Source organism: Abrus precatorius, unplaced genomic scaffold, assembly GCF_003935025.1.
Source record: "Abrus precatorius isolate BTA unplaced genomic scaffold, Abrus_2018 Scaffold10, whole genome shotgun sequence".
Classification (NCBI taxonomy): Eukaryota; Viridiplantae; Streptophyta; class Magnoliopsida; order Fabales; family Fabaceae; genus Abrus; species Abrus precatorius.
Genome location: NW_020874292.1, coordinates 4,839,517 through 4,864,529, shown reverse-complemented (window position 1 = coordinate 4,864,529; position 25,013 = coordinate 4,839,517). Strand labels below are relative to the sequence as shown.

The 25,013-nt window shown below is 32.5% G+C and overlaps 3 protein-coding genes and 1 non-coding gene across 7 annotated transcripts; 1 reads left to right on the top strand and 3 right to left on the bottom strand.

Moving 5' to 3' along the window:
- Window positions 1-2,103, bottom strand: LOC113869017 (ammonium transporter 3 member 1-like). The gene is made up of 3 exons (XM_027505107.1): window positions 1,447-2,103; window positions 609-894; window positions 1-509 (listed from the first exon to the last, which is right to left on the bottom strand). Exons 1-3 carry the CDS (start codon window positions 2,101-2,103, stop codon window positions 1-3), a joined length of 1,452 nt encoding a protein of 483 aa, XP_027360908.1.
- Window positions 2,104-5,857: 3,754 nt separating this feature from the next.
- On the bottom strand, window positions 5,858-5,929 carry TRNAH-GUG. Its single transcript has one exon. It is a non-coding gene; the product is annotated as a tRNA-His (tRNA).
- A 1,182-nt stretch (window positions 5,930-7,111) lies between these two features.
- Window positions 7,112-14,238, bottom strand: LOC113867133 (probable magnesium transporter NIPA6). The gene is made up of 9 exons (XM_027502189.1): window positions 13,765-14,238; window positions 13,640-13,696; window positions 13,474-13,564; window positions 13,216-13,376; window positions 12,948-13,075; window positions 12,693-12,830; window positions 12,099-12,191; window positions 11,866-11,983; window positions 7,112-7,807 (listed from the first exon to the last, which is right to left on the bottom strand). The coding sequence occupies exons 1-9, from the start codon at window positions 13,883-13,885 to the stop codon at window positions 7,677-7,679; spliced, it is 1,038 nt and encodes a 345-aa protein (XP_027357990.1). The 5' UTR covers window positions 13,886-14,238; the 3' UTR covers window positions 7,112-7,676.
- Window positions 14,239-17,887: 3,649 nt separating this feature from the next.
- LOC113845982 lies at window positions 17,888-25,013 on the top strand. Of its 4 annotated transcripts, none has more exons than XM_027473756.1 (12): window positions 17,888-18,346; window positions 19,094-19,419; window positions 19,556-19,648; window positions 19,754-19,844; window positions 19,967-20,045; window positions 20,731-20,828; window positions 21,057-21,126; window positions 21,247-21,350; window positions 23,139-23,255; window positions 23,698-23,774; window positions 23,906-23,950; window positions 24,047-25,013. In XM_027473756.1, exons 1-12 carry the CDS (start codon window positions 18,080-18,082, stop codon window positions 24,540-24,542), a joined length of 1,863 nt encoding a protein of 620 aa, XP_027329557.1. In that variant the 5' UTR covers window positions 17,888-18,079; the 3' UTR covers window positions 24,543-25,013. The 4 variants fall into 4 exon arrangements, with proteins under 4 accessions (XP_027329557.1, XP_027329584.1, XP_027329566.1 ...); XM_027473783.1 differs by having other exon boundaries at window positions 18,022-18,346; window positions 23,711-23,774; window positions 24,047-25,011; XM_027473765.1 differs by having other exon boundaries at window positions 18,233-18,339; window positions 24,047-24,950.

Sequence of the window (25,013 nt, the reverse complement as noted above, 5' to 3'; positions counted from 1 at the left end):
TTAAACCACTTGGGTGGCACCACTTGAAGCCATTCCATGGAGGGTGGACTCCTCAGTGTAAAAGCTAAGTTTCTCCCCATCACCCCACAAAGCATAAGCTTCTTCCCCATGAACAGCATCATCTCCAATGAGCAACTCTTCCTCAGACATTCTCAACGGAACAATGAAACCAATGACTAAACAAATAATTGAGGTGACAACGAGGTTCCATCCAATGATAAACAATCCACCCACAATTTGTTTAAGGATTTGGACTCCACCTGAGCCTCCATAGACTCCACCTCTAGAGTTTGTAACAGACATGAAAAGTGCACATAGACGTGGCTCAGCGAAGAGACCCGTGAGTATACCACCTAGGAATCCAGCCACAGCATGAGTGTGGAAAACCGCTAGGGTGTCATCAACATTTTCCAACACTTTCAATTTCTTTCCCAATATCATCATCGTGAACCATGGAACACTACCTGATAGAACTCCCATCACTATGGCTGCCCATGCTTGAACCAAACCTGGTGCCATTCCAGAAACCATGCAAATGTAAACCAATAGGGTGCTTAAGTACACTGACTAATAATTATTAGAATAAACAGAGATGTAAAAGGACGTACCAGCAGCGGGAGTGATGCAAACGAGGCCAGTGATCATGCCCTGAACGGCTCCAATAACGGAGGGTTTCTTGAAGAAAATAACATCGAGCCATGTCCACACAAGAAGGCTAGTAGCAGCACTCACGTTGGTATTTAACACAGCCATGGATGAATCTGTGTTGGCAGCGTAAGGATCTCCTCCATTGAACCCTGCCCATCCTAGCCATAGTAGTCCTGCTCCTGCCAACGTTAGTAACACATTGTTTGGTGGGAATCTTTCCCTGTCCTTCCTTGATCTTGGTCCCACCTAATACAAATTTCATCTTTCAACTCCTCAACATCTTTACATGCATTTGTCAATTGTTGCTTCTTAATATTTTTGCAATTTCTTTTTGTGAATAACATACTAATTGTTTCCTTTTTATTGTGATGACATTACACGTAAAAAAAAACTTTCAAATTTGAACGGTGCGTAAACCGAGATCATAACCTTAAATTTATAATATATATCATGATGGTATATATATATATATATATATATATATATATATATATATATATATATATATATATTATGACGCTTATGTACCATGCCGCAACAATCCCTTTCTCCCCCGGCTTAATAAAACACTGTCAGACGATTTCAATCAATAATCTCTATTAAATTAAGAGGTTTTATTAATCATACATAGTTGTTGAAAAGATATAAAATTTAAAAGAATGCAAGATATCATACAGAACTAAGTTTTAAAATTGGGATGAATCATAGACACCCTTACCTTAAAGTAAATTTCTTTTATTTTCAGAAAGTAAAACACATGCAAATGAAAAAGTAGCAAGGACAGCAGTAAATACTAACCCAATAAGCAGCAGTGAAGCCTGCAATCCCAGAAGAGAGATGAATGACATAACCACCAGAATAGTCCATAACACCCCATTGGAACAAGAAGCCACCACCCCACAAGCTGAAGGCACCAACAGTATAAGAAAAAGTAACCCAAAGAGGCACAAACATCATCCAGGCCTTGAAATTCATCCTAGCCAACACTGATCCCGCCAAGATAATCACAGTGATGGCAGCAAAAACACACTGAAACCAGACCATGCTAGCCATAGGATAAAAGGGCTCAATCTCTGGAGTCTCTATAGTTCCATTCTCATAGAAATGCCTTGTAGCTGGCAAAATGGCTTGTTTGATGAGAAACTTTTGTCCCAAAGCTGGGCCTGCTCTTCCCCATAAGGGTAACAACTTTCTCCCAAAGGACATCTTGTAAGCCCAAGTGACCCAACAAATAAGAACCGCTGCAAATGCATATAGGGCCATGAAAGCAGAGTTCACGGCCCACTTCTTCTTCACTATGCTACCATATAGGATCACTAACCCTGGCATGCTTTGAATCCCAACTAGTGTTGCTGCTACCATTTGCCATGCGTTGTCTCCTTTGTTCAACCAATCAGGTACTGCCTCGCTCGTCCCTGCCTCGTACGCTATTGGCAAAGGTGGAGATGCACCCATCACTACTCAATTACTTAGCTAGCTAATAGTGTTGTTACATATCTCAATGTTGTTATTAGTATTAATATTGTAGTGTCCTACTATGTATGTATTATAAAATCTTCATGATTAGGAAGTTCAGCATAAGATAAGGTTGTGTATGAGTTTATGAAAAATTTTAATTGAAAGAGCTAAAACTTGTGAGTTGAAAACGATTAGTCTTTGGCAATATCTTTAGTGTAAAAGAAAGAAACAAAAAAGAAGAAGATAATTTTGTGTATTATTATTTTTTAATTTAAATTAGTTTTGTGTGAGAAAATGTTACATAATCATTAACATGTGTTTACTAAAATATTCAATTATTAAGATAATTAATTTACTGGTCATTGTCGTATTTGGGTGTTCAATAATTATGATGTAAAGAGGAAGCAGATGAGATTATAGAAATAAATCAGGAAAGCCAAGATTCACAATCTGAATCAGCTGCGACGGCGCCGTTTTGTGGTGTGTAGGGACAGCTTGGCATGAAATCTGGAGGAAGACTTTGTTTGTGGAACGACATGCATGGAATCTCGTGAATCTTGTCTCTATCTAAAAAGTGGAATCTAATATCTTAAGATGAGATTAAAAAAATGATTACCAAGTGAAATTATTTCTATATGGAATGAACTGGAGTATTTTATTTCAAATTCCAATTAATTAAATAAATTAAGAGTAAATGGGAAAAAAGTTTCATATGTTAACAAATTTGAATATTTATTCGTATCTACTTCATGCACAAAAGCAAGGTGATCAGAAAAACAAAAAGGGGAAAAAAAGAAGCTAAAATCAAATTAATGGAGTGATGATCGAAAGCCGTGTTTGATATGCATTTGCTCGTGATCCGTCACGAATTAATGGAGTGTAACGTAATAGCAAGTTGTTCTCAATATCTCTTTCATTTTTTTATAAAAAATAATTATCAATATCTTTATAATTTTATTATCTCTATATTTATAATTAAACTTAAATAATTAACGAGAGTAATTTTTTTTTAAAAATATTTATTACAAATTTATATCATTAATGTAATCAATGTCTTTTTAAATAAAAGCTTATTACTTTGAATGTCTAAAGTCCGTTATAAGAAGAGAGATTGATAAAATTATTTTTAATTCTATTTATAAGAAATAAATTTATATTTTTAATTATTGAAAATTTATATTGATGAAATACATTATTATTAATCATATAAATAAATATATTTATTCATTTAATATATATACACATATAATTAAATTATGTAATATTATAGATTTTTTAAAATATACTATAAATAATAATTGTTTATTAATTTTGATAAATTCATTAAATTTTTCTTATAAAAAAATTGAAAGGGATATCATCTAATATAATTATATTCTAGCTTTTATTTAAGATACTTTTAACTAAATTATGTATATCCATAAAAATAGTTGAAGTAAATTGATTTTTTGGAAAAGATTTTAACTTATTAGTTTTATTTTTTTAATATTATTAAATTTAATGTCATTACTACATTCATCCATATTAATTTAAAAGTTTAAATGATATTTTAGTTATTATATTTAATTTAAATTTGTAAGTTAATTCTTACATATAAAAAATTTGTAAATTAATCTATATATATATATATATATATATATATTCTCGATTTAATCCCTTCCATTAAATTAAAAGTAAAAGACTTTAAATAAGAAAATGTCTAAATTAAAATAAATGTACTAATTTTTTATGTATAAAAACTAACAATCAAATATAAAAATGAATAAATAAATCCATGACATTATTTTCTTTTGCTAGCTCCTAATCTACCTTTCAGTTTCTCCAATCTTAGTGGAAGCAAGAATCTCTTCCTCTCTTAACCTCTTATTCCCTAAACTCAACTAACTCTTAACAACATTCATCAAATTTTCTTCTTTTTCAACTACTTCACCACTCTCACTCTCATCCATACTCTCTCCTTTTCTTTTACCTCCAATTTCACTCTATTCATTCTTCTTCTTCACTTGTGTAAACTATACTGAATGTCACGTGTCTTTATCTTTTAGTTTCTCATATCCAAAATTCAATCAACTCTTAACAATCTTCACTAAATTTCCTTTTCTTCCCAACCACTTCACTACCTTCATCCTCACCGCTATCCACACTCACCTACCCCAAACCTCAATCCCTCATCAAAACCCTTTTTCGTTCTTGAATGTGCCCTCATTAGCGTTGCTAGCAGCAGAATCACTGACGCATCCATCTACGTCTTTCTCCATTCCTTTAATACCATCAAAATCAAGATATGCTAGAGATGTCTCACAAATTTATAAAAATATTATTGACTCAGATTTATAAATTAGTCTCTATATATAAAAAAAATTAGAAATTAATTTTTAGATGTATATTTATTTCAATTTAGTCCCTTACTTATTTAACATCATTTATTTTAAACTTAATAGAGACTAAATCAAGAAAAAAATGTACATGTAAAAATTGATTTACAAAATTTTTACATGTAAAGATTAACTTACAAATTTAAGTCAAGTATAAGAAATAAAATATCATTTAAATTTAATTTAAATTTTTATTTTCATCAATTATACTTATTAAGAATGAGTATTAAAAAAAATAAAAATGCTATTTAAATATTATAAAATGTCTCATAACAAGAACTATCAAAACATTTTTTTTATGATTCTTTATTAACAAAAAACCGAAATAATGTGACTTATCTAGTATAATTCATTATTCAATTTATTTAATTTAATCTAATATTAAAAAATATTTTATGCCATTAATCATTAGGACAATTTTATTTTCTTCAAAAGCGTGAATTTATTTTTATAAGTCACAATTCATCTTATTATATATTTAGTCTACAATTAACACCTTTATATATATATATATATTAAAGAAATGAGTGCATATCAAAGTAGTATTAACATTGGATAAATTCACCGTGTATTCACTTTTGTAGTTAGAACGAAGAGTGATTTATTAATGTCATGAGCATGCATACGCCAATTTGTTATTACCATGGATGCTAATATACATAGTTGTTTGTCATGATACCCATAAATTTGAGAAGTAATTGTATATATTCACTGGATTGATAGTTGTGATCGCTCTAATATTTTAGAGATTAAAAAATATTTATATTTTTTTAAATTACTAATTTCACTATTAATTAATATAAAATTTATGATAATAATTATTTTATGTATAAAAAAGTATAAAATATTCTCTTTATTTATATAAGGCACTTTAGAAACTACCATATATATAATAATATAATGTAAGTTCTCTAAATTTTTAATTGAAAATTTATGATGATGACTATGTCACCATAAAAGCCACATGGTCATTTGTCTATTTGAGTTTGAAGTTGTAACTTGTTAAATATATCTAACATTTAAGACATCTTTAAATATCTAAAAAAATATTTTGACATATATTTATATAAGATATTTATTTTATTTTATTTAAAAATCATCAATTTATTAATATTTTTTTTAAATTTTAGGATGTATAAAAAATTATAATTAATATACTTATGATATTGGTTAAATTTATTCACTTTTTTTTTTACAAATAAAAAATTAAAAAAAAAAAGGAGAATGTGGAATAAAATGAATAATATAATGTAGACAATAAAGGTAAAAAATTTGTCTACATTTATTTTTGCCTAATCTCAAATTACGCTTTTTTTTTTAAGTCGAAACTGTTATTGATTTGTTCAAAAATATAAAATGCAAAAAACAAAGACTTGTGTGGCTACTGGGATTCGAGCCCAGGTCTCCACGGCCACAACGTGGAATTCTTACCACTAAACTACAGCCACATGCTTTAATTCTAAACAAATATTATAATTTATTAAGAAAAAAATTTTCTTTTCAGCTCGTAATTACAAAAGTCCGAAAACGAATATGCTTGCCATAGGTCATTTGAAATTTTAAACTGAACTTTTCGAATTATCAGCCATAAGTCCAAAACTAATTCTTGGGCATGCGCTTTGAAGAGCGTGACTTCAAGTTCAAAGTGCATTTTTTATTTGGTAGAGTTATTGTGATTGTCTTAAATTTAAGTATAAGGAATCTTAATTTTGAAACACTGTATATTTAAATTATATATTTTTTTATTTTTAATGTTTTAAAAAATAAAATATTGATATAAATTTGTTAGGTAAAACCTTAATAGTGAAGTGGAGAAAAGAGATTAGAGATGACTTGACAAATTATGATTCACATTATTATTTAATTAACAAAAATTAACGTCAAGTACAAAATTGAAAAAAAATTTAATATGTAATAATTTAAAATAAATCCTATTTAGAAGTAATTAAAATATATTTAAGCCTTAATGATATATAAAATATAATAATGTTTACTATTTTAATATCATAAACAGATCACTTTTCAAAAATATTATTAATTTTTTAATGTTGTCTAAATGCTCATAAATTTTAAAAATAAAAAAATTTATAAATTATAAAAACAAAAGGTTATTTAGTTCTTAACTCCGCTTACACTGTGTTGTTGAAAGTTAAGCACTAAAGAATTCATGTTCATAATATTGTTCAAAACATACAACACATTTCAATGGAAAATAACATGTATATTTTTTTGTGATAAGGAAAAAAAGTGATGAGATAAGGATTAAGTATTGTGCTTGCAAAGTAAAACAAAGTAATTGATCAAATTTCATTGATCAAATTTAATCCCATGACTGAGGTTGTGCAGCTATGGATAGAACGCAAGGTTTAGACCAAAGCACCTGCTAGTGTCCTGAACAAAGCTTCGTGAATTGCCCTCACATGTGGAACATTACATAGATAAAATAGGAAACTACGGAAAAAGGATAAAATTGTGAGCCCCACAATTTATACTTTCTTCCTACATTCAGACAAAACCCCCAAAAGATGCAATATTTTTTAATTAATTTTTTTTTTCATTTTCAACCAAACCAAACAAAATGTTATGGTCTCCGATCATAGAGTAACTCCAACTGTAAAATATTAGATATGCATAACCTACCATTGAGGTCTTTTAATTAAATAACCAAAATTACATTGATCAATATACATAGATTAGTTCTCATCACCAGAACCAGGATTCTTCATTGTTCACATAAATCAATCAGAATCCCGGGGCTGGGAGCGGGCTTGGAACCCAAAAATACAATTGGGGAAAGGAATACAACTATACAAGAGCGTAAAAAATAATACAAAACTAAATGAGGATGATGCAAACTGGAAGATACATCACTCCTGCCATTTTAGATGATAGCACTCAAGCTTTCATTTCATATGATACTAATGAACAAAACCGATGAAAAAGGGCACTGGCTTGCCTCTGCCTGCACAATAGTCTCCCGAATCTTGCTAAACGAAATAGATGGGGTCAGAGCCAAACCCTATAACACTGCCACATTTCTGTCTTTAATGTAAATAACCCCCTGCCACAATTCTGTTTCTTAGTGTAAATAAGCCGAAGAGCTTTGGCAATGAGAAAAGTTTTGGTCCCTGCATAAATGCTAGGATAGCAATGGACAGATATAACTTCTTGTTCTACCGGTTTAAGATTTATGTATCACTTGAAATGGTCTTGCCGGATAACTGTAATTAAATTGAAGGGTGATCCATCTTCCTCCTTCTGTTTCCAAGGTTCGCCATTGCCTTGAATATACCATGATACTTTTGGAGATAAAGGACTGTATAAATCTGCATGTGGAGAATAATTAGGTAACTTCTCCCAGTTATTTCAGAAGGGAGAAAATATGCACTTCTGAAAAGCCTATTAGCCTCCAACTTAAACATAGCTAGAAAATTGCAAAACAAATTTCAATGTCACTGTCAAAACATATCTAAGTTATTTTAAGCAATCCTAGTGGATCTCAAATGTTGACTATTGGCCCTCTACCCAAACATTATGTTTTAGTTTTCTTCTTTGAATGTACCTTTATTTTCTAAAAGAACCTATTTGCCATTGGATGAGTGTATATCATTTATGCAAACGACAATTTGAATCTTAAGGTTCTTTTTTTAGGGATAAAGTTAATTGTCTTTATTCAAGTTTAGAAAGTGAATCATAGAATGAAAAGAAGCCATCAAATGGAAAGTAAGAGATATAGGTGTTTATAAAAGTATTCAACTCTAGACAGCAGAACTACTGTATACTTTTTGCCAGAAACTAGAAAGCTTAGTTCACTCTATGGTCATCAAGTAATTTCAAACTTGAGCATCTTAAGAAGGGAAAAAACAAATATTGATACTATTATTATTTATTAGGACTAGAATACACTTATCAGAGAAAATTTATGAATGACAACCTTTGCAAATTAAATAACAATTTAAAGAAGAATCCATATGCACCAAAGTAGTCAAGGAAGGAAAATCCATTAAGCAGTACTCAAGAAAGAAAAGATTTATTCAAGTATAATATGAAGACTTTATTATTTTCTTTTTTAAAAAACTATTAATTAAAATATAAATTTTTTTAAACAACTTCCCTATTTGGAGTATTTTTTTGCCACATCATCACTAATCTTGCCACTATAGATCGCAAGACATATTTAAAAAAAAAAAAAAACAATACCACCATCGTAGTGGCAAAATTTACAAATTTTGACATGTATCAAGATTCCTAAGTCTCGCCATTGCAGGTGGCGAGATTGCTTTTGTGTGAAATGATGGTTGAGAGGAGATAAGCATGTGCAGCGAGTGATGAATGCTTCCTCCTTCATTGTATACTGACGTTTTCCTTCCTCTCTATTATCCAATAAATTAATCATCCATACATACTTTTTTATTAAACAATAAATATACATGTTTACTATAATATTAATTATATTATGTAAATAAATATGTTTATGCAAAAATTTATTTATTTTAAATTTTTAAAATTAAAAGTTAAATAAAAACTATGAGTATCACCAGCCACAAAGACAATATTCTGAGATCTTTGGGGCAAAACTATACATGCTTCACCTGCCGCCCAGTCGTCATTTCACACAAGTAATCTTGCCACTACTTAGGGATCTTGACAAAATCTGTAAGTTTTGCTAGTTACAATGGTTATACTGTTATTTTTTAAATAAAAGAAATAAGTCTCTCCATCTGTGGTGGCAAAACTAGTGATGATATCACCAAAAAAACTCTAAACAAGGAAATTGTTTTAAAAAATTTATATTTTAATAATAGTTTTTTAAAAAATAATAAAAAAAGCCTAATATGAAGTATGAACTAATAATCTACTTTCTTTGGTACAATTGCAATGACAAATATTCAGCATACAAGAAAAAATACATTCCATAAAAAGCAAAATCTATCCAGAAAAATGAAGAAACTAATCATTGGCCAGAAATGGGAAAAAAATGTTATGAAAAGCAACATAGAAAACAATGATCCTATTTCCCCATTTTTTTATCATTCAGCACATATAATTATAGCTATTACTATTGAACCCTTAACTCCTCATTACTAGCTAAGAACCGTTAAGGTTCTACTACTGTATCCAAGTAATTGGTGCTTAAATGCTACAGTATATTTCCACACTTCTACTACCCCACCTATACAAGGTAATTCCCTAGTTTAAAATATTACTCTAATAAGCAAATTAATTTGCAGAGATTGGGCATGTTCTTTCATGATGGAACAGTTTGTGATGATTTTAAAGGTTTTGACTTTTGACAGGAATAGGGAGGCTATAATGTTATGCCAGCGTTATCTTAATGATTTCCATATTGAATGTTGTGGGAGTAGATAAGCAACCCCACGTAGTGAGATAAAACTTGGTTAATGTTTTTATTTCTTGTTAAGATGTTTAACATTGACAAGGGATATGGCCAAAGTTCCCTAATAAGACTTCAACAATATTTATTTCTCTTGAGATAACTTTTGAATTGAGTTAGACTTAGTCCATTTCTAATATGGAGCAAACACCTGCATTTGTTGGTCAGGAGGAATCTTTTAGCATGGTTGGTCATCTTCACAAGTCCCTATGTGACCTTAAACAATCTCCTTGAACTTGGTCGGGCCATTTTAGCTATGCAGTTCAATAGTTCAACAAGATACAAAGCAAAGCAAGGTAGCATACCATTGCATCTTCTATTGCCATTTTATTTGGCTATGTATATTGACATCATTGTTATCATTGATGGTGATCACCATGATTTTGACACACTTCGATACTTCTAGAGAATAGAATGACACAACCCAAAGATAGTATTGTGATCTCACAAAGGAAGTATGACATTGATATCCTTGATGATAGCAATCTATTGAATTCAAAACTGGTGGACACTCCTAGAGACCCAAATGCTAAACTACTTGGGGGAACCCTATTCTGATCCAGCTAGAAATAGAAGGTTGGTTGGGAAACTAAAGGATCTCATATTCATCCAAACATCTCATTTGCAGTCTATTTTCAATATAATATCAAAGTCCATTTAGTCTTGATGTTGAGCCACTCAGCACCCCCAAATGCTTAATGCTAAATATAAGGAGGTGTGTTAAGATGCCCTGCATTAGTTAGAAATATATCCAAACATCTCTTATAAGACAAGAATAATTCTCCTCCTTCAAGCTAGCTTTTTGGTTTGAATTAGACTAATCTATTTCAAATATTTATTTTCCCTTCATTTTCAGATTGTTTTTGGTTCATTTTGGTCCTCTTCTAAATGTAGTTTCTTTCGAGGAAATTTTCTATCATTGATGCAAAAAATTTTGTTCTCAAATGGGTTGGGGAATCAACACAAGTTTTCATCAATTGCCAGCATCTAGGTAACCTATTGTTGCATGTGGCATTGGAGCAGAATCACCAAGATAGCTCATTTGATCATGGGGGGACCAACAGGGTTCTTCGCATTTTAGATCCATGAACTCACAAGTACGGCTGTGTGACTAGGAAGGGGGAAAAAACAACTATTGTCGGTCTTTTTCCACCTAATCTCTCTTCTCTTCCAACTGTACTTGTGGCATTCTTCAACCTCCTTTGTTCAAACTCATTTGAATGCTCACAATCTATTCTTTGAGTTCTCTATTCTTGCTCAGAACTCATTTTGACTCAATTTGGAGGAGTTTCTGTTTAGACTTTAGTGAGCTCTCCACATCTACAACCTCAATGTTTCCCTGTTAGTGTTCCTCAATAGGTTTGTTCTTCATTTCACCCCGTCTCTTCTACTAGACTTGCTCATATTTTATTTGGGTCACTGCTTAATGGTCAAAATCATGAAATGAATTCTCTTCTCCAAAGGTTTGTTTTAGGTTGCAGTTTTTTGTTCCGTTCTATTTTTCTCTTCCCTTTTAGCATGTGGTGGTAATATTGTTCTCCTTTTTCCCCAGCTTTCTCTCTCATTTTTTTATTTTCTCCACTCTTCAATTTTTGTTTTAGTATTACTTAAATGTTAAGAATATATATATATATATACAGCAAGAACTTACAATGTCTGTTGCATTTTCAGAATTTAAGCTTTCTCCTCCCTTTCCAATCCTAAATAACATCTTGATTTTGGCACCCTTGCTTGTTACTTCAATAATTTGTATATATATATCATCTATTTCATGGCATGGCTGCTCATATATGTCAGAATTAAGTAAGGAGTCAAGAAGAAAACATGAGCAATTTTCTCACATTATCTAAAATTTGTAGTATAGCCTTTGGGGTTAAAAAAAAACTATATTGCAGGTCAAGCTACCTAATACTGATAAATAAGTCTTTGACTGCACCCAATACAAAGGCACATATGATGAGGACCTTACATCAACAAAGGACTCCTTACCTGTACTGACTGGAGGATCTGGCTCTCTTGTACAGTGTAATACAGTTGTTCCAGATAAAACAGTTATGAAACCACATAGCTCTGATGCAATGCTGGTTACACTTTGACCAGAATAGTCCTGTATAAGAAAAGTAGAGGAGGCAGGGTTAAAACATATAGTTGAAGCGCTTGATCATTAAGATGTCTCTGTAGATGCATTAGTGATTTGTCATTTTGTTAAGTAAAAAACCAACCTTAAACATGATTGCGCTAGCTAATATTGTAAAAGATGTAAACAAGGCATAATAGATTGGAGAAACAACTGCTGTGTTAAATGTATCCAATGCCTGCAATCATGCAAGAACTGGTCAGCATACAAGCCCATTTTGAAGACCAACTAACCAGCAAATGATGACAACAGAAAGTCATGGAAATAACAATCATGTAAATCAAAATTCAGGAATCAGAACTTGAAGATTATCAATTCTGGTGGCCCAGGCAATGCGTTACATGGAATCATGGATGTTATTTGCACCTTGAACTTCTAGATTAGCTCATAAAAGCCTACAAAAATGTTTCTTTAATTGATATAATGGTATGCAAGTACTTTAGATGAAAACTTCAACACAGGCAAGTTGATAGTAGGCAGTGAATGAAGAAACAGTTATTACCTTTGCAAACTAAAATGCCTCCTTGTACTAAATACAAGCAAAATGTTGTACATAATAGAAAGGCAACACAGAAGAGCTACATTATTTCTTATAAAGGGAAGATAAACACAGGCTCTAACTTTTTTACTTAAAATACCAAACATTGTGTTCACATAAAAAGTTGAGAGTGATACAGACCATATTAAGGTAATTTAATTGAGTAACGATGCAGGAAATAGCAACCATCATAAAAATCCATGTCTGAAAATGAACAAACTGATCTGCACCCTCCAACGTAAGTTTTAAAGCAATGCCAATAGCTTTCACGCTCATGACCTGAGAAACAAAACATTCTATAAAAGGTGCAAAACAAAAGGTGACCTCTGGTATTGAGTTTTGTCAACTGTCACACATACAATGTAGAAGGAAAAATGAATAGGAAGAATCACTTACAGTCAAGGAACCAATTATGGAGCATATTCCAATATAAACTAAAATATTAGTTTGGCCATAGCGAGGCGCACAATACAAAATCAAAAAGATTGCTACAGCCATCACCGAGGCAGTGTACAACAGGAATGCTGAATGCCAAAACAGAAAGCAGTAATATCAGGCAAACATAAAATAAAATAAAGCACAATATCGTGATCCAGTAAGCTACAGCTACAGTCACGAGCTTCATCGCAAAAACACAACAAAACCTCGCCAAGCAACAGCATACCTGGCTGAATAGCCAATTGCCATATTTCTTGAACAGAACCAATAGACTTTTCTTGAGGTGCATGGAGCACAATCACAGTTGATCCCACAATGCACAAAAGACACCCGAGCACGCCCATTTTCTGCAGCTTCTCATTCAACATGAAATGCGCCAAGACGGCACTACCCATTTCCAAAATGTCACAAAACAGTATATTAAATTACAACAACAAAACCCTCAATTTAAAAAAAAAAATAGAAAAATTGGCTGTGGTCTTACCTAACAATAATACTCAAAGCACCAAGCGGTGTGACAAGCACCGCGGGAGCATAGACGTAAGCCACAAAATTCGCTATTTCTCCAACAATCACTGTAAGAAAAACGAGGCAAGAAAATCAGAACTGAAAAAAAAAAGTGAAAAAAAAAAGCACAGTTAGGTACTGACTGGTAACCATTCCGAGCCACCAAAGAGGTTGTAGCAGATAGCCATAGCCGCCACCACCTGCAATGAAGAATTAGGAAGAAGAAAACAGCATAGAGAATGAGAATGAGAGAGGAAGAAGGAATAACTAGCTGGAGTTCCGTTGACGCTAGCACGTTGAAGACCCTTTTTCTTGATGATAAAGCTTGAGCCGATGAAAGCGCTTGATACTACAGCTAAGAGGAACCCAGTCAAATTGCTCGAGTACATCTATGTTATCTACGTTGTTGTGTGTTGTTGGATTTAGAATTTTGGAGGCAACTCAGAACATGCAACAACTTAATGGAACCCTAGATTACAGTTTGGATTAGATGAAGAACAGGAATGAACCAATCAAGTTGAAAGTCACTCAAGCCAACGCGACGCTATAATTTGGAAGCAATTGAACTGTGGCGTGGCGCTCTTTGTATTTTACTGTGCGCTTCGAATTGGTGAGTGGTTGGTTTTTTGGTCTCATTGGAGAGATAGTGAGAGCGTGTCTGAACATGTGAATTCAGACGTGTCTTACTCTCCATCCGCTTTTCTTTTTCTAAGCTAACATTTTTATTTTTTCGTTTAGTTGTGAGCATGACAAACAATATTACCCTTTTTGATTGAATAAGAAGCATTTCAGTTTGGAATGCGTCAGCAGAATATATTTATATTTTGTGAAATTATTTAAATCAACTTAAATTAAAATATTTACCTGTGTCACAGAGAATGAAAAAATGCAAGTAAATATAAAGAGTTGAAATGATGGAGGCCACCAAATATGTTAATATAATGGAGATTATGTTTGTTTATAAAAAGGTCACGTTGAAAATTAATTTTATTCGTAATATTTTTTAAAATTACAGTGTAATTCTATTTGGAGTATTATACAAATAAATTATGGATCATGCATGTCAGGGGAGAAATAAGATGTGTTATGTGATGGGGTGGAGAAAAATAAAAAGAATTAGATTATGTTTATTACTATTTTCTGTTTATTAAAAATAAATTTTAATACAATTTTGTACTGTAATTTATTTTAAAAATAAAAAATATTTTTAAATTAGTAATCAAACATGTTCTTAACATCGAGTTTGTCTAGTCATAAAAGAAGTGATAAACAAGTCATGCATGTCAAGGTGAAATGAGATGGAGAAAAATAAAAAAAATAAGAAATGCATTGAGGGAAAGAAGAAACAAGTTGTGCAAAGTATGTAAAACGAAAATGTAGTGTTAGTATTAAGATGTTTTTAACTGTATTGAGAATCCTTTGTCAAGATCAACAAAAATTAAGATATCCATGTGTTTAAGTTATGAAATGTGGATAATTAATTTAAATATGTAGTTTTAAGTTTAGAAAGTATAAAGATATAGGTTTTTTGAACTACTTATACATACATGGCTTAAAAAAAAAATACTAATAGTAATTCTTACCTATCCAAACTTGGAACAAAGCAAATTAAATTCTATCAATACTAATTCATGTCATTGTGAGCCTTTAGACAAAATATTAAAAGTATTTTTCAGTTGCAAAGATTATCTTCTAAGTTTCTACGATAATATCTATTAATATTAAGCAAATTCAATGATAATAGCTTTTGAAAAATTAGTAATGACAAGTTTTGTGATTATAAATTTAAATTAAAAAAGGATAGAAAAGGAATTTGAATCCCCTCTATTTTTTATAGAAACTATACTTGAAATTTTTTGTTTAAAACATTCATTTAAGTAAATTGCATTAAATTACTCACTTTATCGAGATGTTTAAAGTCAATTTAGAACCTTTATGGCAAAGTTTATTTTTATGGTTAAAGAGACTTGTCTCTTGATTGTAGTACAATGACACAATAATGGGTGCAAATATTGCTATTGGAATCGTTCACTTGTGTCTTTGTTGTTGTCCAAAATTATAAACAAACATTTTTTTTTTCATCTGGTTTAATCCGGATCCGACCTAGTTTCGCACCTGAATGTGGTGGATAAGTCTATTTATTGAAATTTTTTTACATATACAAAAATTCAAACTTGATACTTTACTTAAGTGATACCGAGCTGCTTGCCAGTCAAACCAACCTCCATTGATAAAACAAATACTTTCTTGAGAACCTATTAAAACTTAATTTGCATTTAGGTGCAAGTGTGCATATTTCTTGTACATTTTAAGTTATCTTTTTGCGATTAAGCGAATATCTAAGGAGAAAAAAAAACACCTCAAGAAAATAAAAATCATAGAAAGAGAGTAAAACTAGAAAACTTTTTAATTATTGTTTCTGAGGTAAAGAACTACAAACTCTGTAAGTTTTAGTTATGACCTTTCTTATGTTACATTCTCATTACACACCGTGGAAAGGTTATGCCCAATCTTTGGCAACATTGTCTCCTTGTGTGAGAGGTGTGGACAAAACCAAGGAACAAGGCGAAAAGAATTAAAAGGTAACGATAAGGACAAATTGGCAAACTTTTTGTACAAAAAACTCAACATCTCTATATCAGAGCATCTTCAGGAAGGAGATGGGAGTGGTTAGAGCAATTCACTTAAACGAAAGTTCTAAGCAAAATTTTTCGTTTAAGAGTAAAAATAAAACTAAACATTCAATTCCTACACAGATTAGAAAGGATCCGAATCAAAAAGTTGTGCAAGAAAAGGATAAAACATTAAAAAAATCATTTATGAGAGAAGCAAGTGTGTTTAATTTAAAAAAAAATTATAATTCTAGAGTGTTACAAAATAATTTTCAGCTCTTATAAGTAGTCTTATTTAGTTTAATCTCTCCCAAGACATCACTTGCGCCAAATGCTACAATTTTTTATTTTTTTAATGGATCTATGCAAATCTAAGTATCATGATTCGTGAGAAATCCACCGTCATTTATCATGCCACGAATTTAGCAGAAAATCAACCGCTTGATGGAGAAGTAATGGAGGGTGTGCACCTTGCTTATGCTTCTTCTTGTGAAGTCAACTCTCAATGCAAAATTTATGGCCACATTGATTGTATCTCTGGATGTAGAAATAAACACGGAAGGAAAAAAGCAAGAAGAAAAGAAATAAGCGATAAGAGAAAAAATAATTAAAAAATAGGAGAATTTTTAAATTGTTTGGATAAAAAAGTAAAATATTAATATCAGGGTTGGCTTCAATATCTTAAAAGAATAATTTTTTATTAGAGATGTAAGTATTTATTATACTTTAATAAAAAATTACTAATTTTAGATATTTAAAATTAATACTAAATGCTAATACTAACAAAACTTTCAAAAAAATAATCACAAAGTTGGAATTTGCGTAAAGATATTTAATCTATTTTATAATTATAAAGTGTAAATGTGTTACGTATAATAAATTTATTCATAAGACTCAGTTATCCTTTTAAAAGTTTAAATTACTTTTTTTATTTAATTCATTACTTATTTTATATTAAATTCTTTTAATAGAATATTTAATTTAATTATAAATAGGTCTAGACTATTTTTTTAATTTAATCAAATATAAATATTATTAATATATTATATTTTTTTACATAAAAATTATATACACATACACAACAAGCTTAAAGAGGCTAGCCTATTAATCTAATATATTATAAGTTTAAGTCTAAGATATTTAATTAATTAAATTTTTAAAAGTTTAAATAAATATTTTTAACAAATTAGGTAGTTTTTTCTTGTAATGCACAAGTTTTTTATTATTTAAAGAAATATAATTTAATAATTAAGTCTATTATATTTTTTAAATAATTATAAAATTATTTGAAACTTTTAACTTCTAAAAATTATGTCAGCTTAACTTTATGATCACAAATGCTATTAAAATAATAAATATTTAATAAAATTAACTTTAAAACACTTTTAAAGGGATAAAAATAACTAAAGTAAAAGCATTGACCAAACGGAAAAAAGTGGATAGTTTGTACACAAAACGGACCTAAACAAGGGGTGGAGGTCCCGCGCTACTGTACAGCGAGTTGGAAGCTAACACCTAAGGAGAAGGAAGTAGGAGAAGGCACGAAAGAAAGTATATTTGAAGGCCTAGTCTAGTCTACACCTGGCCCGTTCCAGCAAATGGTTGGACCGAACAGATAATAGTCAACCCCGTTCAATCCCTTTTGGCTAGCCATAAGACATGATTTAATAATTAAATATGCATGATTAGGAGTACCTGATTGGCGCCCAATAGAAAATGAATGTGAGGGTAGACTTGTTCTCGCGCAAATGTTCATTTTCAAAGCTCTTATTTTGTCTCAACCCCACAAGTGACAAGTCACTTCCCTCTCTCCCCTGTCTCTTCCCTTTTGGAATTCGTTTCCCAAAACCTTACTACTACTACTTATAGTACCGCATTTTCTTTTTACCTTTTCTTCTTCACTTACTATTATTATTCACTACAGCCACCAACTAATACTAATGACCAAGAATCAATGAGTGCTAACTCTTCATGGCAGCACCTTCAAATTCAAAGATTGAGTTCTTGGTGTGGCTGTCGCAAGTCATGGGAGGCCTCTGTTCGAGGTCCACAGAGGATGATCCCGTGTTCATCACCGCCGATGCTCCTCCCGATAATAAGGTCGCCGTTTTCACCACCGCGCCTCAGAGAATGGAGAGGACTCTTCCAGAACCTTCTCGAACCATTACGGATGAAGATTTCTACGACGGAATTCCGCGCTTCGCCGATGATTCTTTGCCTCACAAGTCTAGGTCTAAGGTTAAACTATTTCTCTATTGTAAATATACGCAACTCCAAGATGATGTATTCTGTGTGTCTCAACGTCACGTTCTCCAAGACTGTGCCGTTGTTGATAGTTTTTTTTTCTGCGATTTTTTCGCACGCGTTGTGGTGTTAGTTCATAGGGAAAGGCAAGGCAAATTCGTCCACCGCAATCTCTTTGAACTAAAGGTGACAGAAGATGCGATATGAGTGGATAATGTTAGTGACTCTTGTGGTAACTTATGATCTGTGTATATGAATTGGAAATGAGGTTTGAGTTGGGATTTAGGGTTTATTTATTCGTAATTAGGGATCGTAGAAGTGTGTTGTTTATCTTGTTTGTTGCTGTATTCGTTATCTCAGTTATTGTATACTTGAGGCCTAGGATTAGGTTGTTGTTCTAGTACGTATTTTATATTATTCAAGGGCTTTGGATGCCAATAGGGACATGCTTTGTTTTAGATATATGACAAATCGTAGGATGCTAGCTAATACTAGCTTAAGTTTTTGGGAGAGTTGGTACTTAAGGTGTAAATCAAAGCTTTTATGACCAAGTTGTTAGGAGCTATTCTGCATGATTGGGATGGATTGTAGCACAAGGTGAAACAGGCGTGTTCGTTGTCCATGCATCAAGCCCAAAGGCTTTTGTGTGAGGGGGCATGTATAAAATCATTCATTTGGTTGTACTTATATAGATAATGTAGGAGAAAAATGGAAATATCTACTAATATCTTTCTGTTTCAGGTCTCAGAGGTGAGTTCACGCCTGGGCAGAGCTGGTACTATTGGACTTGGGAAGGCAGTAGAGGTTCTGGACACTCTTGGGAGTAGCATGACAAATTTAAATGCTGGCAGTGGCTTTGTTTCTGGAGCTGCAATAAAGGGGAATGAAATTTCTATCTTAGCATTTGAGGTTGCAAACACAATTGTCAAAGGTTATAATCTTCTGCAATCTCTTTCCACTAAAAGTATCAGGCATTTAAAAGAAGAGGTGCTTCTTTCAGAGGCTGTGCAAGATTTAGTATCAAAGGATATAGATGAACTTCTTAGGATTGTTGCTGCGGACAAGAGGTAAGCATTGGATTAAATGACATTTCTAAGAATGATTTCTGTATCGTGAATAAAGCTAACTTTTTATTGTTTTGCATTGTCATGACCCTATAAAATTAAAAAGTCAATTATATATGATTTTGGGCTATGTTGTCAGGCAGGAGTTGAAAGTTTTTTCTGATGAGGTGATTCGTTTTGGAAATCGTTCAAAGGATCCTCAGTGGCACAACTTAGACCGTTACTTTGAGAAGTAATATAAATTGTACTTACAGAAGTCGTCCATCCATTCATTCATCTTCAAAAAAATATTTAGCCTTTTATTTATGCTGAGCTGTATTTTCATTGTAAATTTTAGGATTAACAAAGAACTAAATGCGCAAAGACTGTCAAGAGATGAGGCAGAATCAATAATGCAACAATGGATGACTTTGGTTCAGTTTACAGCTGTAAGTGATTTCCTAGTGTCATTAAAGAAAGTGCTTAGAGTTGTTTGAGGACTGAGAGTTACTTTTGAAGCTGAGAATATAAAGAAATTAAAAGGTATACTTTTAATTTTGTGTGGCTGCAGGAATTGTACCATGAATTACATGCTTTGGATAGATTTGAACAAGATATTCAGCGTAAGTGTGAAGAGGAGGATCAAAGAGGTAATTATGGAATATTTACCCATGAACCATGGCATACATAATATGCTACTTTTGTTTGTAGCTAGCAAATTTGAACCTTAAATGCAAAGCTCTTGTAGAGTTTTAATCTAAAGTGAATGTTAACTTTGGTATTTTATTTTATTTTAAACAGAATGATCATTTAGATGGTGATAAATTTGTGGAAACAGGCCAAGGTCCACATTGATCATTTAATTGGTTCTGAGAAGTTGAAAAAGATATATGATAGCATTAAATACTATCTCATCAAAGACTCTAACATGGATATAGGAACTAGAATACTGGATATCAATCTTCTACTTCAGCTGTATCCCTTTTTTATTCTACTCTGTTCTGAATGCCTTCTCCATTTGCCGTTGGGTCTCATTGAAAATCAGCCCTACTAAAGTGTAATACTAATGCTGTACACTGTACAGTCAGATGGCAGTTGCCAAAGTATCTAGTTTGGTTTTTCTGATATTTGTTTTAATTTCTTTGGAACCAGAATTAAATATTATTGTTGACAATGTAATTCTGAAGGCTTAAATGATCGTTTACTGTATTACATACTTTTGAAATTAAAGTCACTCTAACCCAGAAGTTTGACCTTGCAGTATATTGAGCAGTATTTGTTTATAGTTTCTTGTAGATATACTTTTGACTTTCAGTATCTCTCTCTAACATGTAGGCGATAACCTTGCATTCTTGAGGGCGGAAATTAAAAGTCAAAAGAAGCAAATTAAGCATTTAAAGAAAAAATCCCTCTGGTCTAGAAGTTTGGAGGAGGTAACTTCAGATTGCTTTTCTGCATGATGTGTTTATCTTTTTGCTCGGTATCCTCATCCTTGTTTGTTTTATGATATCCTCTCTTAACCCGTCGTTGTATCGGATCTACATATAATGCCGAAGATAGTGTTGAGGAATAATTTTTATTTATTAGTTGTTCATCTTGTGAATATCATTGACGGAGAACAGCGAAAAGTTGTGTGTAATTCAAAATCTAACGGTTTTCAGGTTATGGAGAAGCTTGTAGACATTGTCCATTTTTTGCATTCAGAGATAAGCAATGCCTTTGGCAGTGCAGGTATGTGCCCATTAATGGCCATTAGATCACTGATTTTATCCTCATGATCTCATCAAAATACTGTTGAAGTGAATATGTATTCTACATACATGTAATGTTGTCATCCATGGGCACCTGCAGATAGCCACAAACCATTAATTGGACTCAAGAGCAATCGCCAAAGATTGGGCCCTGCAGGACTTGCTTTGCATTATGCAAACATGGTGCTTCAAATTGATACTCTTGTGAGTTAGATCTTATTCATTGTATTTACTTCATTTCATTTCTTTTTGTTTTTTTTTGTGCCTTGCCTTGAAGCAGGTGAAAATTAAATGGAGTTTCTAGAGTAGCTTCTCTTGCTTCCCTTAAGTATTGAAATTCTTCTCTGCTACTTCTCTGTTACTTTCCTTCTATTACGTTTGGATTTCATGTTGCATATTGGATTAGAGTGTAAATTTTGTTTTTTTAAACATTAATATTTTTAAGTGAGGAACTCAACCATGAATCAGCAGTAAAGCCAAGCATTTAACTTCTATAAACTTGGCTGCATTGATATCAGATAGTGCAGTTTCCATGGATAATTCCTCATACTTTCTAATTTCTAATACTAATTGTACATCAGGTTGCTACACCATCTGTGACCTGACCTTGATAATGGATGATCTTACTAAAACAGGGTGATCCTCAAAATTTAATGATATATAACACTTTCTATCTCAATAATATTTCTTTTTATCTGTGGATTGTGACAATGCACTCAATACCAAGGTGTCGATGTCTTAAGGTGATCATGTTTGTGACATAAATAAGATAAAACTAGGAGATAAATTTTCGTTTCTTTTTTATGTTTTGAACTTGCCTACAGCTTTTATAGACCTTTGTGAAGGTTCTTATGACTCATGATTTTGAAAGACGTTCTCTAGAACTGTTGATGTAATCTGGAATATTTGTTATGCACACTACAACTAAAGAAAAAAAAACTGGCATTTTCTTCACTAATTTGTTATCAATATGCCTTCCTGCCTTCTATTGGTACTTTTGAAATGGAAAAGTTGTTTATAGTGCCTTTTTTCCCTTGTTTCTTGAAATCCGAACGCCTATATCATAAGGTAGCTTATGGCTGAAAGAATATCAAATTTTGTTTGTTTTTTCCATTTTTTGGCTGTAATTGAAACTTCCCACATTGTCAAAGCATCAGACTACATTCCTTGAATTTTCTTTTGATTGATTTAGTTGTTCTGCATCAAGCTCTCATGGGCTCATAGCACATTCTAGTTGGGAACAAGTTGGTGCGACCAATTAAAGAAGAAGGAAGGACTTTATAACAAGAAAGATCTTAAGATAAGAAAGGATGGGATCAGGGGTAATAAGAAGATTCAATCCATGCTCCTCTACCTGAAAAACTTCAGTAAAGGAACTGCCTGAACCTGAAAGTAGAGGTGCTTGAACCTATTTGATTGCTTGCTGGAAAGTCTTTTTTCATTGAGATTAGGAAGGTGTTCTTTCTAGGTTTTCCAGTTTTGCAGTGGTGCCATTTGATTAAGGAGGATGTGTGAGTTCCTAAATCGCGATGTGGGTTGGTGAGAGAATGGATTTTACTGCATACTATAGTCTGATCTAGAATGTAACAAGCTTCAGTTCCTTTGAGATAATTTGGGTGATAGAAATGTATATGCATCAGAAAAAAACTACTTGATGCATTCATAATCTCTTTTCACCTAGGTGATCCTGTATATTAATCTCTTGATAATGCTGTGCATGAACTGGACATGTTTGAAGCGGTTATTGCTCACAACTAACTTATTCGGAAGCTAGGCATCTTAACATTTAGTACAGGATTCTTATGCTTTGGTCAGGTTGTACATTTATGCAGCTATATGATAATTGAGATATGATTTGTTCACTGCTGAATCCCTGGTACTTTCCTGGATTGAATAGGCTGTAGTTATACTAATTCATGGCTGTTCAATTTTGTGTCTTACCAAGATAATGCATTGAAGAACATTGTACTGAGTTTGAGTTAATACTTTCAGGTAGCCAGATCCAGTTCTATGCCTGCAAATACAAGGGATGCATTATATCAAAGCTTGCCTCCTAATATAAAATTAGCTCTGCGTTCCAAATTACCGTCATTTCATATTGCAGAAGAGGTATGACTACCTGCGGATACTTTCTATTCTAAAAAATCACAGAAAATTTACTGGAAAGTCTGATAGAGATAGAAAACTTTAGGTTGAAGCACACTTTGCCTCTATCCCACAATTGACGAGGGAAGAATATACCTATTATATAGTTGCTAATCAATCACTCCTCAATCAACCTCCTCGTTGACATCAATTAGTCACTTGTTGTGATGAATCTTCATTTAATGCCCTTGATTTTATTAACCAATGCGTCCTTTACACTTTCCTGGCGTGTTAACCCGCTGCAAACATCTTAAATAATTAGAATGCTAAAGAAAATGCTTAACAACTTCTGCAGAATAATTTTTCTTCTGCTTTCAGCTTTCAACTTTCAACCAAAGATGAAAATTTTTAATTTTTTTCATTGCTTTTTGGCCCTTTCCTCATGGTTGCTGTCTGACTTCTACAGCTAACTGTAGCAGATATCAAAGATGAGATGGAGAAAACATTACATTGGTTGGTTCCAATGGCCACTAACACATCCAAGTAAGATGTCTGGCTTTTCGTCAAGTAGCTCCTTCTGACCTATGTGAAAATCTTTCTTTAATCTTCACTTTATTTACATTAAGTCTAATCCTTTTTGGCCCTTTCTTTTGGTTGTTTTAAATTTGGTTCAGAGCACATCATGGATTTGGTTGGGTAGGGGAGTGGGCAAACACAGGGTAAGCAAGTCTCTTTTAAGTTTTTATGTTTTTCCTTTCTATATTTTGTGTTGCTTTTGATCCTTTCCGATTTTAAATATTGCTTGGTTCTTGAAGCTCTGAGTTAAACAGGAAGACCTTGCAGACTGGTGTAATACGGATCGAGACATTCTACCATGCAAATAAGGACAAAGTAGAATATTATATTCTTGAACTTCTTTTATGGCTTCATCGCTTGGCCATCAGAAATAAGGCTGGCAGTGATGGCAAAGTGAGGCCTGCCATCAAGTCCCCTGCTGGTGCTGCCTTGCAAAAGACAGATAAGCACTCTGCAAATGCACTTTTACCATTGTTAACAATCGATGAGCAAAAGATGTTGCAGGATGTAAATAGGAAATTACCAATTAGACGGATCAGTAAAAGCTTGGACTTGGACAGTATGAAGATTGGATTCAGGGAGAACTGCAGACTGACCAAGAGTAGCAGTCATTCGTCAAGTAAAAGCAAGGAAATATCTTTTAATAGAATTTTATCTAAGCTTCCTGTGATTGATTTTGATATTGACAAAGAAAGAGCATTGAACGTGATCGACAGACTGGATGTGGTCAGATAATTTGCAAGTTTGCCTGATTTGCCTTGGAAATGAATGGAAAGTAATATCTACACACGCGGACATGTACCTCACTCTTTCTGCAAGTGTTGAATGCCATATTTTCGCGGCACCTTTGTTACCCTGGGATTCAAGTGGTTTCAATGGGGTGCCTTGTTTCGGTGAAGCCCCACAAGAGAATGTAGATATCATCTTTATATGGCACAAGGTAGATAGTTGTTGAGACGATAGGCATTCATGCTTCTATGTGACTGCGAAGTCCACTTAGTATAGGAGCGGGGTGGACCCTGGTTCATTCTTGAGAGTGTATATACTTGAGGTGATGTGGATATAGTGCCCATCGTTTTGCAAAGCTTTGATTTTTGTGGGTTTTGTTACATGCCCACTAGCCAATCTAGAAACCTTTTTCGGGAATATAGTTCCTTTTGTGATAGATTTTAGACTACATCAATGATAACACGAGGGCTTGTTTAG

Excerpts from the sequence above, each read along its gene's own strand:
- LOC113869017 (XM_027505107.1), bottom strand. The coding sequence starts at position 2,103 with ATGGGTGCATCTCCACCTTTGCCAATAGCGTACGAGGCAGGGACGAGC. Across the intron at positions 895-1,446 it reads GCTTCACTGCTGCTTATTGG|GTGGGACCAAGATCAAGGAA; the intron begins GTTAGTATTTAC and ends AATTTGTATTAG. Across the intron at positions 510-608 it reads TTGCATCACTCCCGCTGCTG|GTTTGGTTCAAGCATGGGCA; the intron begins GTACGTCCTTTT and ends GAATGGCACCAG.
- LOC113867133 (XM_027502189.1), bottom strand. The coding sequence starts at position 13,885 with ATGTACTCGAGCAATTTGACTGGGTTCCTCTTAGCTGTAGTATCAAGC. Across the intron at positions 13,697-13,764 it reads CGTCAACGGAACTCCAGCTA|GTGGTGGCGGCTATGGCTAT; the intron begins GTTATTCCTTCT and ends TCTTCATTGCAG. Across the intron at positions 7,808-11,865 it reads AGATCCTCCAGTCAGTACAG|ATTTATACAGTCCTTTATCT; the intron begins GTAAGGAGTCCT and ends CTCCACATGCAG.
- LOC113845982 (XM_027473756.1), top strand. The coding sequence starts at position 18,080 with ATGGCAGCACCTTCAAATTCAAAGATTGAGTTCTTGGTGTGGCTGTCG. Across the intron at positions 20,046-20,730 it reads TGAAGAGGAGGATCAAAGAG|GCGATAACCTTGCATTCTTG; the intron begins GTAATTATGGAA and ends TCTAACATGTAG. Across the intron at positions 21,351-23,138 it reads TGCTTCAAATTGATACTCTT|GTAGCCAGATCCAGTTCTAT; the intron begins GTGAGTTAGATC and ends TAATACTTTCAG.